General features: G+C 38.3%; 1 protein-coding gene and 1 non-coding gene across 2 annotated transcripts in view; one reads left to right on the top strand and one right to left on the bottom strand.

Moving 5' to 3' along the window:
• LOC122795642 overlaps positions 1–17014 on the bottom strand; it is a 2207893-nt gene that overhangs the window by 1684138 nt on the left and 506741 nt on the right. Inside the window, exon 2 of the mRNA XM_044063913.1 lies at positions 10843–10989. Coding sequence (XP_043919848.1) covers positions 10843–10989 — 147 coding nt within the window. The remainder of the gene's footprint in view (positions 1–10842; positions 10990–17014) is intronic.
• On the top strand, positions 4541–4613 carry TRNAV-UAC. The gene has a single exon. It is a non-coding gene; the product is annotated as a tRNA-Val (tRNA).

Raw genomic sequence — 17014 nt, forward strand, 5'->3', positions numbered from 1 at the left:
GGTTTATTGGCCTCTAAAACCATTTGCCAATAAACTTCCCTATATTCAGATTTTGTTTCCCAAGCACCCCCCCATCCATCAATATCTCCTCAAGTACAAAAAAAAAAACTTAGCTCCTTCGCATACAAGTGTATGTTTATATAAAGCATTCTCTCACTTTTCATCCTTATATCATAATAGTGCTCGTAAATCCTCTTCCTAAGGTTACACTCAGTTTTACCAATATAAAATGCATTGCACGCCCAACACTGAGCTACATAAACCACTCCCAGAGTATTACAATCAGAATGGGTCTTTCCTGGAATAAATCTATTCCTACTTTTCATATATAACCCATCGCTATGTAAAATAAAGGGGCATTGGGGGCATGCTCCACATTTGAAAGTACCAAACCTCTTGTTCGTACCTACACACTTATATCGATAGTTATGTTCCAATAAATCTTTTAAGTTCCACCCCTTCCTGAATATACATTTGAAAGGTTTACCTAAAATAGTCCATATCTGTTAAACTGGTGAATTTCCCCCATTCCTTCTCCATAACTTTTTAAATAATTTTTGTGTCACCATTAAAGTCAGTGACAAATGCTCCTTGATAATCCTCAATGTCATTACAAAAATCTGACCTTTCATTGTTAAACCTGTCACAAAGTCGTTCCCTAAGAGAGGTACAAACTTATCCTTCCTACCAACATTACTTCCTCAGTAACTTCCTTAATAAGTTTAATGGGGTAACCCCTTTTGGTAGTGGGGGGGGGGGGGTTAAATCAACTGTTTTTAGGAAGGACACTTAATCAGATTCCTTTTTACATTATACAAGTGCACGCCCTCTTGCACCAGAAAAGGGGTATCGTCAAGGGGCAGTATGTCAGTGGGAGTAGAATGACCTCTGATAACCTGGATTTTTATAATGAATGTAATGTTTTGGAAGGTATGTTTACCGAAAGGGTTACCCCATTAAAGTGTGTAGGTATGAACAGGAGGTTTGGTACTTTCAAATGTGAAGCATGCCCCCAATTTAGGAAGAGGATTTACAAACACTATTACGATATAAGGATGAAAAATAAGAGAAATGCTTTATATAAACATACACTTATATGCAAAGGAGCTAAGTTTTTATTTTTTGTACTTGAGGTATTGATGGATTGGAGGGGGGGTCCTTGGGAAACAAAATCTGAATATAGGGAAGTTTATTGGCAAATGGTTTTAGAGGCCAATAAACCCCCAGGGCTCAATGAGCATGTTTCCCTTGCTCCTGTCTTAAAACTCAGGGCTGCTGGATTATGAAGGTTCTGAGGGCTTGAATTACTCATGTTAGTTAGTACTGCATACTATTAATTCCTAGGTTTTACTCCAACATAAAGGGTACTACACTCTGTTTATGTTGACAGTATATTTAGATTCTCTTTTTTATATAATATATATAAATGGTAATAAAGTATACAGATACTTTTTTCACATACTTTTTTCTTATTATAGCTGAAGCTTTAAGATATAGCCTGTTTGTATTAAGTAAGATGCTTTGAAACTGATCTAACTCTAGTCATGACAACTATTAAGTATATGCCTTAATTTTTGTTGATTTTTTTTCACCAAAATTTTTTTATTATTATTATTACCAATTTTTATTACAAATTTTCTTCTTTTCATTTTTTTTTCTATTCTATGTGTTTATTAATATCATGTGTCTTTGTTATGTTTTATGTGGAGCTTTTCTCCCCGGGCCTCTACTGAAAATGGAGATATATCCAGCCAGACTAGCCCGGTCAACAAATGTAAAATAAAATAAAATAAATAAAATAACATTATGCTACAACAGATTTGATGTTTTGACACTAGATGGCACTATAACACTTTTTAGGAAGAATTACTAGAAAGGTATTGATTTACATATTCAGATTTAATGAAACTGAATTTGTGATTTATTTTTTATTTTAACATTTTGTTCACATATTTTGGTGTATTATGCTGGTTTTATTCATACGTATTTCAATTTTATGGTAACCTAAGAAATGTTAGTAGAATTGTTCTTAATTAGGAGCATACCTCTCAACTAGGGTTTCCACCTTTTCAAATGCCCAGAGCGGGACATTTTTTGTACAAACGTCAGAGTTGCAAAGCAAAACATACCCACAGCCAGTGCAAAGGACAAAACTTCACTTTTCTGCCTAAATAAACACTTATTCTTGCAGCATTTTAGTTGCTTATTCTGTTTCTTATGACATTTAGGTGTTTCAGAAACAGAATAACTTTGTTATGCAACTATTACATAAAATATAGGAAATATGTTTGTCCTAAAATCTCAGGACATTTGCCATTTTTTCATTTTTTTTTGCAGGACACAACTGCCCAAAGAGGGACTGTCCCTCGCAAAGTGGGACAGGTGGTAACCCTATTCTCAACCTCTTAGAGCAAGAAATCTGGACAAAGCCATAAACAAAAGTGGAACAAAGGCCCATAAATAGGGTCATTCTTTTAAAAATTCCTCTTACAAACTTAGAAAGTTGATAGAATAACAGGTTTTGCATTAGCATGAATTTTCTGAAGGTTATGAAGTCTGAAACTCAAACGTCTGTCATTATTTTCTAACATCAGTCTTTAATGATTTGCCACTAATTTTCTAGAAAACCTCAAACTTTTATGAAAAATGGACCAAAAATATGAGGCAAAACTTTGGATATTCTGCAAAAATCTGTACAGTTGAGAGGTATGATTAGGGGTTTGATTATTATCTGGATGTAACTGGTTGTTAATTCATGCATTGGGTATTTAAGTATTGGATTTCCTCTGTTTTTTTTTTTTTTTTTACATCTGATGAAGTCTGTTACTAGACAAAAACACGCTGATTCGTTAATGCATTAATGTAGTTGTAATAAAGTTTTCTATTCCATTTCTTAGCTGCTTTTATTCCTTCCAAAGCGCATTTTGGATTTTTACTGGCTCTGTTATTGTGGCACTTTCCTCCCTTAGTTTGGTTTTGGTTATTTGTTTTTTGGAGGAATGGAAGGACTTTCTTGCTCTCTGGGAGTTGAAATGAACAAGGATGGAGTCATTGGTGAAGTTTGGCAGATGGCTGGCCAGTTAACTGAGCTTGTTGATCTGTTAACTCCTATTTGTCAATCCACCGTTTCTTCAGCGTCCATGGGCTCTCTGCTTGGTAACCAGGAAATGATGCCACGCAAAAGGCATGGTGAACGTATTTGTTTTGGTGCTCACTGTTCTGTGGAAAACAACAGAGTTTCTTGCAGCACAGCACAGGGAGAGATGATTTGGACCATGAACAGTTTCCCAGTATTTTTAATAGCCATAGGAACGATATGTTAAGGTCAGACGAGTGGGACAATGAACTTGGAGCTCAAACAACTCACAGTCAAGGTGACATTCACATTTCTGATGAAAACAGTGCTGTCTATAAAGACTTGAGTGAATGGCTTAACTAAAAACATTTGTTTACTAGGCATGAGCAGGTTGTTAAAGATGGTTATTATTCAGACACCTATAGTAATAACATCCAGCGACTGTATGAATATATGTTTAGATATAGATCATTGGCTCTAGACAATGCTTACCTCAAAGAATGTATTAACTTGGGTATTGTACCTAAGAAGTTACAGGTCCACAAATACCCCAACAATGTGGAAGATGGTTCTGACTTCCATAAGGAGTTGTTAGCGATCTTTGATAGGTGTGGCATGATCATTATGAGAGCCATCATCAAGTGGAGCAAGATGGAGATGACTAAATTTCATGGACCAATTGAACGGATTTACAATTATATTATTAATGACCTTATGTTTACTACTGATCATGAAAAGGATAACTATTTTGATATTAGGAAAAAGATTGAAGAAAAGTGCAAATTAATTATTGATAGGAAAAATGGGAAGTTGGACAGAGATAGGCTGGAATATAATGAACACAGAAATTACCCAAGGCCCAAAACTCAAATGATTTTTCATGACAGGAGGTAAAAGCCCCCCCCCCCATCTATTCACCAAATGGAGGTGATATACGAGATAGGGCTGTTAGGGGGTGATTTTAGGGTACCCGAGAATGGTTTTAACATGAATGACCCTTTAGAATTCCCAACCCTCCAAATACCTGAGAGACTGAGAAACAAAGCACCCCCCAATACAATTATGTCGAGAGGAGATAGGGAGAGGGAGGGGCAGATATTGAACGAGACAGAAGGGTCTGAAAATGGTGGGAATTGTAAGGCTGGTTTTAAACTCACGTACAATAATTACAATATTTTTTAAGTACAGTAGTGTAGATCATTCAGAATGAGCATTTTAACTTACATTCATGGGGTTTTACATTTACTTCAAACTGAAAATGCAATGTTTGCAGATTGTTAATTGACCACAAATTATATGTTCATGAGAAAACCTAGAAATTTATGTTTATAGGTATAAACCAAAGGTTTAGTCCCAATTAAGTTTTAAAGAGGAAAAGTACTTATAACCCCCCTTTACACCCCCAAATCAAAAATGTTGAGACTTTGGTGGAAAATGAGTTGCAGAAAGGAATTCAGAAGAATAGGTTCTGTAGTGTACCGGTTATCATGTCTGCTTTACATGCAGAAGGTCCTGGGTTCAATCCCCAGTGGAAGCATTAAAAAGCTGAGTGGCCTAGTGGGCTAATGCACTGTGCTGTAGTTGACACGGTCCTGGGTTTGAAACTTGGCATGGGTTGAATATTTAGGGTGGGAGGTTGGTGTAATGGTTAAGGTGTTTACCTTACAGGCACAAGGTGCAGGGTTTGATTCTCACATCTGGTAACTGGCTAGGCTTACAAGGGTAGTTAGCCTAGTACTACTCTATGGACCTATGAACCAATAAGAATAGGGTTGTTTCTAATCTGACCTTAGAAGAGAGAAAATTGTTAGATGATCTTGGGACGAACAAGTTTTTGAGAATTATGAAGCTGGACAAAGATGGGGGTGCAGTTTTAATGGACTCTATATTGTACAAAGCTAAGATGATGGATATCTTGAGTGACAATACTAAATAAATTAGGGTGTTAAAAAACAAAATTAATACAGCGTATAGAAAATTAATTTGGTTTTGAAGGATTTATTGGATGAAGGACTTACTGACTTAGATATCTATAGGTATCTAGTGAACGAAAGGCCTCGAGTTCCCTCAATTTTTGGCATTCCTAAAGTGCATAAAGATGCTCTTAACCCACCTCTTAGGCCAATAGTTTTGGGGGAAGGGTCAATCATAGCTCCATTAGCGAAGGTTTTAGACTATAAGTTAAAAGAAAATATGGATGAATGATAATTAAATTTTGAAGGATTCTTGTGATTTTTTTTTAAATGTAAAAAACCTGAATTATTTAGTGACAAGATTATTTTTGTAACTATTGATATTACTGATTTGTTTATGGTCATCCCTTATGCTACAGAGATGGAATGATTTGAAGAAGAATTAATTGAAAAAGAGAGTTTGTCCAACAATGAGTTTTGTACATGTCTAGAATTAATTGATGTGATGTTGAAGAATAATTTCATTTATTTTGAAGGCGAGTTCTTCCAACAGATTAAGGGTATAGTGAGGGGGGGGGTGTTGTGTCCCCACCTACACTAATATTATATTATCAATTTGGGAACATAAATATTTGTTGAAACCCAAGTATGTTGATTGTTGGAGCCTATATAAAAGGAACCTTGATGATATTTGTTTATTTGGGGTGGACACAGAAGACAAACTTATGGAATTTATTATCTATCTGAAACTACTGGTTCACCCATAACATCAGTTGTGCTCAAATGAATTATTTTGATGTAACCATACATAAGATTAGTGGGGGGGGGGTTTAAATCAACTGTTTTTAGGAAGGACACAATCAAATTCCTTTTTACATTATACAAGTGCACACCCTCTGCACCAGAAAAGGGGTATCGTCAAGGAGCAGTATGTCAGAAGTAGCAGAATGACCTCTGATGACCTGGATTTTTATAATGAATCTACTGTTTTGGACGTTATGTTTACCAAAAGGGGTTACCTCATTAAACTTATTAAGGAAGTTACTGAGTAAGTAATGCTGGGTAGGAAGGATAGGTGTGTACCTCTCTTAGGAACGATTTTGTGACAGGTTTAAAAATGAATGGTCGGATTTTTTGAATGACATTGAGGATTATCAAGGGGGACTTGTTACTGACTTTAAATGTGACGCAAAAATTATTTAAAAAGTTGTGGAGAAGGAATGGGGAAATTCGCCGGTTAAACAGATTTGGACAATATTTCAGGTAAACCTTTCAAATGTATATTCAGGAAGGGGTGGAACTTAAAATATTTACTGGAACATAACTATCAATGTAAGTGTCTAGGTAGGAGCAAGAGGTTTGGTACTTTCAAATGTGGAGCATGCCCCCAATGCCCCTTTATTTTATATAGCGATGGGTTATATATGAAAGTAGGAATAGATTTATTCCAGGAAAGACCCATTCTGATTGTAATACTCTGGGAGTGGTTTATATAGCTCAGCGTGGGGCATGCAATGTATTTTATGTTGGTAAAACTGAGTGTAACCTTAGGAAGAGGATTTAAGAACACTATTACAATATAAGGATGAAAATGAGAGAAATGCTTTATATAAACATACACTTGTATGCAGAGGAGCTCATTTTTTATTTTTTGTACTTGAGGAGGTATTGATGGATGTGAGGTGGGGGTCCTTGGGAGACAAAATTTGAAAATAGGGAAGTTTATTGGCAAATGGTTTTAGAGGCCAATAAACCACCAGGGCTCAATGAGCATGCTTCCCCTGCTCCCATCTTAAATCCCAGAGCTGCTAGATTATGAAGGTTCTCAGGGCTTGAATTATTCATTTTAGTTAGTACTGCATACTATTAATTCCTAGGTTTTTACTGCAACATAAAGGGTACCACGCTCTGTTAATGTTGACAGTATATTTAGCTATTCTTTTAGTTTTATATAATATATATCAATGATAATAAAGTGTATATATACTTTATTTAACATTATGGTACAACAAATGTGGGGTTTTGACACAAGATGGCACTATAACGCTTTTTAGGAAGAATTAATGGAAAGGTATTATTGATTTACATATTCAGATTTAATGAGACTGAATTTGTGATTTTTTTTTTAACATTTTGTTCACATATTTTGTTGTATTATGCTGGTTGTATTCATTTGTACTTCAATTTTATGGTAACTTAAGAAATTTTAGTATAATTTTTCTTCATTAGGGGTTTGATTATTATCTGGACATTATTGGTTGTTAATTCATGCATTGGGTATTTAAGTACTGGATTTCCTGTGTGTTTTTTTACATCTGATGAAGTCTGTTGCTAGATGAAAATGCGGTGATTTGTTAATGGGTTAATGTAGTTGTAATAAAGTTTTCTTCTCCATTTTGCGGCCGGTTTTATTCCATCCAAAGTGCTTTTTGGATATTTACTGGTTTTGGTTGAAAGTTTCTAAGCTTTGTCTCTCTTTTGCATGAGAGATGGTGTAGCTTGGGATAGGCAGGGGGAGTTAAGAGATTTAAATCTAACTTTCAGGAGGGGGGGGGGCGAGAGAGTTTAGTATACTGAGGAATATGGAGTTGAATTTAAGAACTGCTTCATCTAGGAGCAGTTGAGATAGGAAAGACCAGCTGATGGCAGAGAGCTGATTATTGAAAACCTCAGGATGGAAGTTTGAGAGGTTATGGCATTCAATGATTTTAGGAGGTTTTAGGGGGTGGGGGTATATCTCTTGATACTAATTGGAGAATGGTTACTGATAGAGTCAGGAAGAGTTAGTGGGTGGTGACAGACATTATGACTGGAGGAGAGTTAGTGGGTGGTGACAGACATTATGACTGGAGGCTAAGATCCAGCCAATGACAGAAGCAGAGTTGGTAGTCTTACTAAGGTGTGTAGGTGTAGAGATAAGCTAAGAAAAGCTGTGAAGATTAACGGAGGAGTGGGGAGATTTAGCGGTTAGAGATGGCCAACTGATATTTACATCACCTAGCAGAACAATTTCATTAGTTATGTTACTGGACAGCCAAGAAAGGATTTGTTCTAAGAGTGGGATATTGTTGCCAGGGGGGGTATGAAGATTGCAGCTATAGTGATAGACTTTTAGTTGTTAATCTTGCAGTTTGCGTCTAATAGTTCCACAGGGTGAAGTGATGAGGGGAATAGTTACAGGGGTCAGATTTATGTGATGGTCACAGAGAATGGCAATACCACCACTTTTTTTGTTAATGCAATCCTGGTGAAGAATGTTATAACCAAGAGGGAGGAAGAACATGATTTCTAAGGCTATTTCCTTTTGTTACACTTTTCATGGCAAGAGCCTTCCTTCTTCAGTTAAGGCTCATTCTAATAGAGCTGTGGCTTCTTTGGGTGCTTTTTTCAAGGCTTAGTAAAAATGTTATTCCTGAGGCAGCCACCTGGGCTTCTGTGCATACCTTTACCAAGCACTACAAGATGGATTGTATTTCTAGAGCTAGGGCTGGTATTGCTAGTGGCGTTCCTCATGGCTTTTTAGGGTGCTCTTCTGCGCCTTCTCGCCCCCAAGTTTCGTCTTGATCTTTGGCACTCTCCCATCTGTTAAGAATACTGCAGAAGTGAATGTAAAGACATAGTACAGTTGTGTAAAATCTTACCATAACGGCAGATGTCCTAGCCTTCACTGCTGCAGTATTTGCTCCCTCCATCCCCCTAGTCTTTTGCCTTACTAGATGTACAGGTTACCTCTTTGGTTTCTTGAACTGTGTTCTTACTGGGGCATTCAGTTCTGATTATGGTAAGCTTGAACATCACAGTTATGCCCTACGCTACGTAAGGAGCATTTGGGTGATAGTCAGTGGACGTTTTAAAAGCAGCAAGTTGTCTTTGGTAGACTGGCTGGATGTTCGGCCTTCCATGGCAGGGAATCCCATCTGTTAATACTGCAGCAGTGAAGCCAAGGACATCTACCGTTATGGTAAGATTTTACACAACTGTAGTTTTTTCTAACTCATTATTTTGGCTTCACTCTTATTCTATAGTAATTTCATCTAACAGTCTTTTATTGCATCTCTTCAGCTTCATCCTTATTGTACTCCTTCATGTATAGTCTTTCTAATCTACTAGTCTTCATTTTCTTCTGAATGACCCAATGCATCATATTTTTGTCTTCTTTCCTACTACATTCCTCTATAACTTCTCCACTTATAAAATGTATACACTACAAACACACTCTTCTGGTACACTATGATATATGCCACAAATACCACCGTTTCGTTAATTCCATTTACATCAGTGCATAATACTCTTTACACACCTTTTGTCAAACATGTATATACTGCTCTCAGCTGTCCCATTCCCAATATGTATACAGCATAACAATATCGATGTAAATGACCACTACCTACTTCCCATGCATTAATAAATGGACTTGAACTTCCGTAGCTTTTCTTCTGGCATTATTAACTACTTCTGTGATTTTCTTAGTGCTTCATTTGCTAACCTCTATAATTAAATGTCAACCCACTATCCATTGAGAATATAATTTTTATTTTCAAGTTTTGACCTTTGGCTCTACAGTGCAAAAATAATTTTCTTAAATAAGTCCAAACATTTATCCCACATCTCCTTAAGAATGTATGAAGATATGAAACAGAAGGTTAGGTGCATTAATAGACATTGGTTTTAACTTTTCAGAATTATTTAAAGAACAGAGAAAAAAAAAAACAAGGAACAACTACCAAAATAGAGTGCAGATTTATCTAGAGATTAGAAAATGAATGGGGGAATATGCAATTTTATACATTAATGAAAAATAAATGAATAAACACAGAGACAAAAAGGCAGACTTTAAAGGTCCAGCGGCCTGGGGTAGCAATTTAAGTCTGTTTTCACATGAAGCAAATGAAGGAATTTTGAAAACTGGAGAACAAGAAAAATAAATGATGCCTTTTGAGATCAAATGGACAGGAAGTAAGCACAATGTGCGTATCACCCATTTTTACAAACAAAACAATAAAGTGGAAAAGTACTTACTAAAAAATCATATTATTTATCCCTTTTAGCAAATGATATTTGAGCTGTACATATTATGTCTGAAGCAAGCATGGCAAAAGCCGGATAGAAATACCAGGGATGGGGAATAAATCAAATGATAACTTTGAAATCATATTTTTAAAGCAAAGGAAGGGAGAAGGGGAAGAGGTTGGCAAGCAAAAGATATCTGTCTATTTTTAAGAAATTGCCGCCCCTATAGTGCCTTTTTTAGGCAAGGTTCAAATGACAAATTCACCAGTATAGCAGGAACAGGCAAGCAAAAACTAAGGGTAATGCTATTCAATGCTAGAAGTCTAAATCTCAAAATGCACTCCCTCGAGGCATTCCTTAAAATGGAGAACATCGATATCTGTGCAGTGGCTGAGACCTGGCATAATACTGTCAGACTATGACAATCTGAACATGAATAGAATTGTTCTATACAAGAAATAAGAACCAAACGGAGAGCTGCAATGAAATACATCAGTTCTGGGACAACACTGTTGTTCCTCTTTAAAAAGTTTACTGCAGTGTTTGTGTAAGTTGATGTTAGACGTCTGCAGCCCTGTATGTATCAACAAACATCACCATTTTGTGGGTTATAGGAAATGGAGTTGAGACGATTATTTCTTGTTTAATAACATTAAAATGAGTGCACTTAACCCATACAATTTTTTTTTAGAGTAGCAATGCATTTTATTAAAAAACAAATATATATATATATATATATATATATATATATATATATATATATATATATATATATATATAGATATTACCATTTGTTGATACATAATTAAAGAGAAGGGACAAAAGGCAACATGTTTGACTTGCCTCAGCATCTGGTCCAACACTTGAAGATCTTCTGCTTCGATATAAGGCCTGGGGAGCACTATTCTGGTTCTCCTCTTTCAGCAGTGAATAACTGGATTTCACAGAGAGATGACTGCCAGTAATATTAGGATGTGTAGGTCTCCTCGCCTAAACAATCAAAAGCAATACCATCACTGAATGTGAACAGAATGAAAGAAAAAAAATAACCATTGTCAGTAATATTAACCAAAAGCAATACTGCCACTGAATGTGAACAGAATAAACAAAAATAACCACTGCCAGTAATATTAGGATGTGTAGGCCTTCTAACCTCAAAAATCAAAAGCAATACTCTCACTGAATGTAAATAGAATAAATGAAAAAAAAAACACTGGCAGTAATATTAGAATGTGTAGGCTTTCTAACCTCAAAAATCAAAAGCAATACTCTCACTGAATGTGAGTAGAATAAATAGAAAAATAACCACTGTCAGTAATATTAGGATGTGTAGGCCTTCTAACCTCAAAAATCAAAAGCAATACTCTCACTGAATGTGAGTAGAATACATTAAAAAAATAACCACTGTCAGTAATATTAGGATGTCTAGGTCTTCTAATTTTAAAAATGAAAAAGAAGTACTGTCAATGAAAGTGAACAGATTAAACAAAAAAAATAACCAAAGTAAACTGAAGATTCAGAAATCATTAAGAAATGATGCCAGTGAAAGAGTTTTTTTGAAACAATCCTAAATGTAACAGTTAAACTGTGGCCCAGCTGTTATAATACGTAAATAGGAGAAACAAGGTTTGACTCAAAAAGGTAGCAAAACAAAACCCGTAAGAAACATACTCCTCATACACAAGACTGTCCTTTGGGAGTACTCCTGGGACATGAGCTAGCTTACTCAAAAAGTACTCTCTAAAATGAGAAAGCAAAGCTGCAGAACAAGAAAAAAGGTGTGATATGAGGATTCCTAAATGCTAAATGACTTCAACTTATTAACAAATAACAATTACTATGTAATAGTATAATAGAGACCATACTACTATGTAAAGAAAGAGGCAAGAAGACATAAACATGGCTACATAATAGACTAACATGATAGCTGATATATCTCCATGCTTCTTGCTGCTGTCTGGTTGCTGGATTTTAATCACTTCACACAATGTTTTCATGGAACGTACGGCAAACTTGTAATAAGTAGCAGCAGATGGCAAAAGGCCTAAAAAATGTGTTCTGACAGTGTGTTATCTGAGCATTTTGCCGTCATTGACTTTGTCAAAAGAAAAGGCAGTAAAACTCTCAACCAAATACCATCATCTTCAGAACCATTAGCCAGGCTTCAAGGTTTCCTTTTCTATAGCATTTTGGTTAAGCCTACAAAGACTGACATACAGTTAGATTAGTATAAGCCTATAAACGTATAAAACAGCCACCCACTTTAACAAAGATACTTGAAGACTGAAAAGCTTGATAGGCTTGTTTTCATGTCATAAGAAAATAACTGTTGAAAGGACTTCCTTGATGGGATCCTAGGCTGGGTAATTCTTTCCTAGGAATAAGAGTCTGGCATCATTTTTGAGAGTTTCAGCATGCATGGATGGCTGGGCCCATGATGATATTCTCCATAATGTCACCTGTTGACTACATAAATGCACTCGTCCTTGTGTTTGTCAGCTTGACCCTTGCCCCAGGAAGCACCTTTCTACAAATCAAGAAACTATATGAGAATTTGTATCGTAACTGCAACCAAGTGATACACATGTATACACCTGCTTGACTTACAGGGAAATACCTCCATGCTGCTGGGAAGATACTCCAGAGAATCTGAGGGAATTGGGGGATGACAGCAATTCTAATTCATGGTTCTTGCTACAGATAACTGATATTACAGGACCTTTCTTGACTGTTTCTAGGCAGAGCAGAATCTAAATTAGTGCATTCCAAAATGGTCTATAAGAACCAAACTAGTTCCAAATTCAGCTAGCCAGTTGACCACTCTGCAGCAAAACAGAAAGCTCCAGTTGTACCTAGGAAACAAGCTGGGGAGTTGTCAATGACCAAAGGATCCTCATAGCTAAAACAATAGGTCAGACCATAAAACACTGCTAGAGGCAACTTCTTCAGGCAGCACAAAGACAGAGGAGAGAGACACAGACTACCCAGATATATAGGTAATCCTCAGGATAGGGGGTAACCTATTCACCCACCACTCCCCAGAGGGAAAGGGATGCCTGTTAAATGTATGAAGACTGTAAGGAATTGCTGAAATGCAAAAGCTAATGGGGGAAATAACCTAACTCCCACAGTATCTTAGAATATGCTAACTCCCAGAGTATCTTGGAATATCCTAACTCCCACAGTATCTTGGAGTATTCCTCCCTCTCTGAGGTACAGCAATCTCAGAGTTAGCATACATAACTAGCAGGAGTATAAGGGCACAACCCCATATGTTTGTGGGTGAAATTTGAAACGTGTTTCAGTATATTTTGGCATTTGCTATTATTCTCTCTGCATCTCACTTTATTTTTCCAAGTGTTACAACTTGCATTACAGGGTCTTGTGCTTCTGAAAGGGGGGTGGAGAAAAGAGGTGACAGATCAAGGGCTACCTGCTACTGAATGCAGACCACAGACTGAAGTGGTAACTCTCTCCCTTGATGTAAAACCTGATGCCCCGGTGAAGAACCCAACCTTCACCCTGCTGAAAACCCTCACCAGCAAGGTTGTGGGGAAATACTCCAAGCTAGGATAAGCACTGGCCCCTCCAAACAAGGGGGGAGGACCACCACCATTAGGAAGACCTAATAATCAAATCATCCCAAGAAATGGTGGGCCAATCTGAGAGAAGGGAAGAATCCCACCTATTGGGCCCTCCTTCTAGGCCTGCTGGGACAGACAGGAACCAGTATAACTAACAGGGGCTGGAGAAGGTATCCTGGGGATAAAAGCAATCTAATAGTTGGGTGCCTAACAGGTTGATGCCAGGATATGATCTTGCTTCTTTCTCCGGGATGAAAGAAATGCAGCCACTTGAGAACCCAGAAAGAATGAAGCCCAAACAAGGAACCTTCAACTACTTCAGCAGAAATGTACCACACTACACCATCTCTGCAAATAACCTAACCCACTAACACCAGTACAAAACTGGCAGTGTACCCCTGCACCTGAATTCCTCCCATATCCAGCCATGTCCTGAAAGAGGACCCTGAAGTGCTAAATAGCTAGGATTGGCTTAAGCCTCCCCCTTCTAAGTCTCAGAATAAACACAGAATCAGGCACTCAACAGCCATAAACTGAAAGGGTAGGAACACTAGGAGAAGGTATTCCACTCCACCTAGAGGACAGACATACCTACTTGACAGCCTTGCCCAAGTTGGAAAAGAGGGTGGAAATGACCACATTAACTTAAGAAAAAAAAGGAAGGAGGGACATATACAAAGGTCTTTACTCCAACCAAGTGTTGTACTACTATTCACCCCTTTCTCACTCCTCAGGCTCAAAGGCTGCCCACCCTTTATGAATCAAGGACCCTTAGGATAGTGAGCCCAAGGAGAAGAGGATAAATTTTCCTGACTACCTGGAACACAAAGCCTTACCCAGACAGAGCTCTCAGTAGAATGGAGACCTCATGGGCAGTGTCCATGTGAGGTATCCCCATCTCACATCTGCCGTGAATGGGTAAAGGACCCCTGTGAAGCTGGGGGCACCCTTCGAGCAGATGACCCTCCCCAGCAGATCTTCCATCTACATCAAAATAAGAGATCAGGAAGATGGAAGTTTAGTTTTCAAAACATCAAGCAAAGACAAGCTGTCAAAAAGGCAACTATAGCTCATTTTATGAGGAAGGGATCTGAAGTAGAGGAGGCAAAGCTATGACCCATAAAAACAGCCCTCTGCCTCATGTGTGAATCCTGCAGCACACAAATCCACAGGAAGGCTACCATTAAACAAATTTTAGAGAGAGACAGGAAGGCTACCATTAAACAAATTTTAGAGTGAGAGAGAAAGGTAAAAAAAAAAAGAGGGCATTCCCATGGTAAGACACCACAAAAATAGGTCTGAACAACCCTCTCCTGAGACAGTACACCCAAGTTGGCACTGAAGAGCTTCCCTACTGTTGACTACAACCTTCATCCAGTCTACAGTGAAAAACAGACAAAACAGACAAAGCAACCAGTTTAGAAGAGCCACATCAAACAGACAACGCAACCAGTTTAGAAGAGCCACATCAGACCCCATATGACTTACTATGAAAAAGAATGGGGTTTGTGAACATTTAGAAAAGTGAGAGTACAAAATCTTCAGAGGACTCTAGTTAAATGGAAACATGATTCAACCAGGCAAACATGCAGGAAGAGGCCCCTCAGCCAGGGAAGAAACCTCTAGTATGGGCAGGCAGGACCCAGATAGGCAGACACATGGGAAAGATACCTCCATGAGGAAACACTTATCCTCATCCCTTTAACTAGGAATTCTCAACATTTTCCTCCTCCCACAATGCAAAGGACATGAAGTGAAGTGAATGGTTGTGGACATAAGGAAAAGTGAGTGCTCAAATGAAACATCCCACTAACTCTGTTGGCAAGTGATTATCTGTAAACGTAGAAGAAGCCAAGGCACTCTCTGTAGAAAACCCACTGAAACCTGTAGGGGGTCAGAGAAAACAAATCCTTGATAATAGACTAACATGCGAAGAGGAAGAGGAGACCTGGGGTTGCCTAACCTCTCAAAAAGAGGTGCATGTGATGATTCCTCTTCTACTAAAAAGAGTGTGAAAGCAAGAGGTGAAAAAGTCACCTCTCTGGGTATAGGGATGGTGCCCCACACTCATAGTCCTTAGCCAGATAAGCCACTCCTGTAAAAAGGGCATCCAAGAAAAAGGACCTGAGCTTATCTTCCCACTCTGGCTGACCTAATGGAAGCCCGCTTATGGAGGCATACAAGAGTATATGTATGTAGCTCTAGCCCTGGCCTTCACTGCATCTACAAAGCAGATATTCAAGTGATAACCCCAGGTCTGTCAGGAACAGTAAAAAATGGCTCCTCCTTTAACTTGGATTCAGTGAGATAAGTAATGTCCACCAGTTACACCCCAATAAGAAATGGCTGAAAACTAAACATGTGGAAGGCACGTTGAGGGCTCTAAACCCCAAAGTAGCAGAGGAGTAGATCATCCAGCTCAACTAGTCCACTTTGCAAGTCATTCTGCCCTCTGGTAAAGGGATAGAAGGTTTAGGTTTACAGTGGCACCAGAGTTCCTCCAAAGATCCACATGAAGCAAGCTAGAGAATATTTAGAAATAGTATGAGCAACACAGCATCTTCCCTAACCCAGTGCAGCATCCAATGAATAAGGATGTCTCCAGGCTTTCAAAATCATATCTTCCTAGAAGGACTCCAATGAAGTAACCACTGTAAGGCAAAGGACACCCCTGCCCCTGGAGGGCTGCCCCTGGAGGGCCCATAAGGGGATGGGGAAGAATGACTATAAATCTTTCCATATTTCTTAAGGAGGCAAAATCTAGGCAGCCTGAGGGCTGCAAGGATTTCAAACCCTTGTTATCAATGAGGATGAAAACTATCTTGAGAAGAGCCCTCCTGCTCTGAAGGCCTCAAGGATGTGGTCATGCTGGGGCTTGAACAAGCTTGGTTCACAGGTTCATGGATAGGTACTAAGCTATCAGCCCAAGGGACTATGTAAGCCTAGCCAACAAGGTTCCCTGGCTTACGCCACCCAAGAAAGTTATTTTCCTGTGCTCCTGTCGAGCAGAGCCACAGAAGTGATCCTCGGGGTGTATTTCCTATTTCCCATCCACTTATCAAGATTTTTCTTGACGAGTACTAATGAGGAATTTTGCTTGACATACATGGATAGCTTGTTCCAGAGTATGGAAAGTCTATGGGACAGGAATCTTTCCCTCCAGCATGTCCTGTTTATTGTGGTGACAACGTTTAGGTCCCTAGAGCGTGTAGCTCATAGAGATTGGGATTTCTTTAGGTGTAGCATGTCCAACAGCTCTGGCTTTGACATAGCTTTATATGTTGGGCAGAGATTACCTCAGAGTAGGTAATATGCTATGGAGTAAAGCTGGAGTTTTTTGAGACTGTCAGTGTAGAGTATCTGTTTGAGGCCAGTAATCCTCTTTGTGAGGTACTTCTGTGGCCTTTCCAGCTGCTGCAGATGTCTTGTGA

The sequence above is a fragment of the Protopterus annectens genome, chromosome 2.part2, assembly GCF_019279795.1.
Source record: "Protopterus annectens isolate FY-2018-M chromosome 2.part2, PAN1.0, whole genome shotgun sequence".
NCBI lineage: Eukaryota > Metazoa > Chordata > Ceratodontiformes > Protopteridae > Protopterus > Protopterus annectens.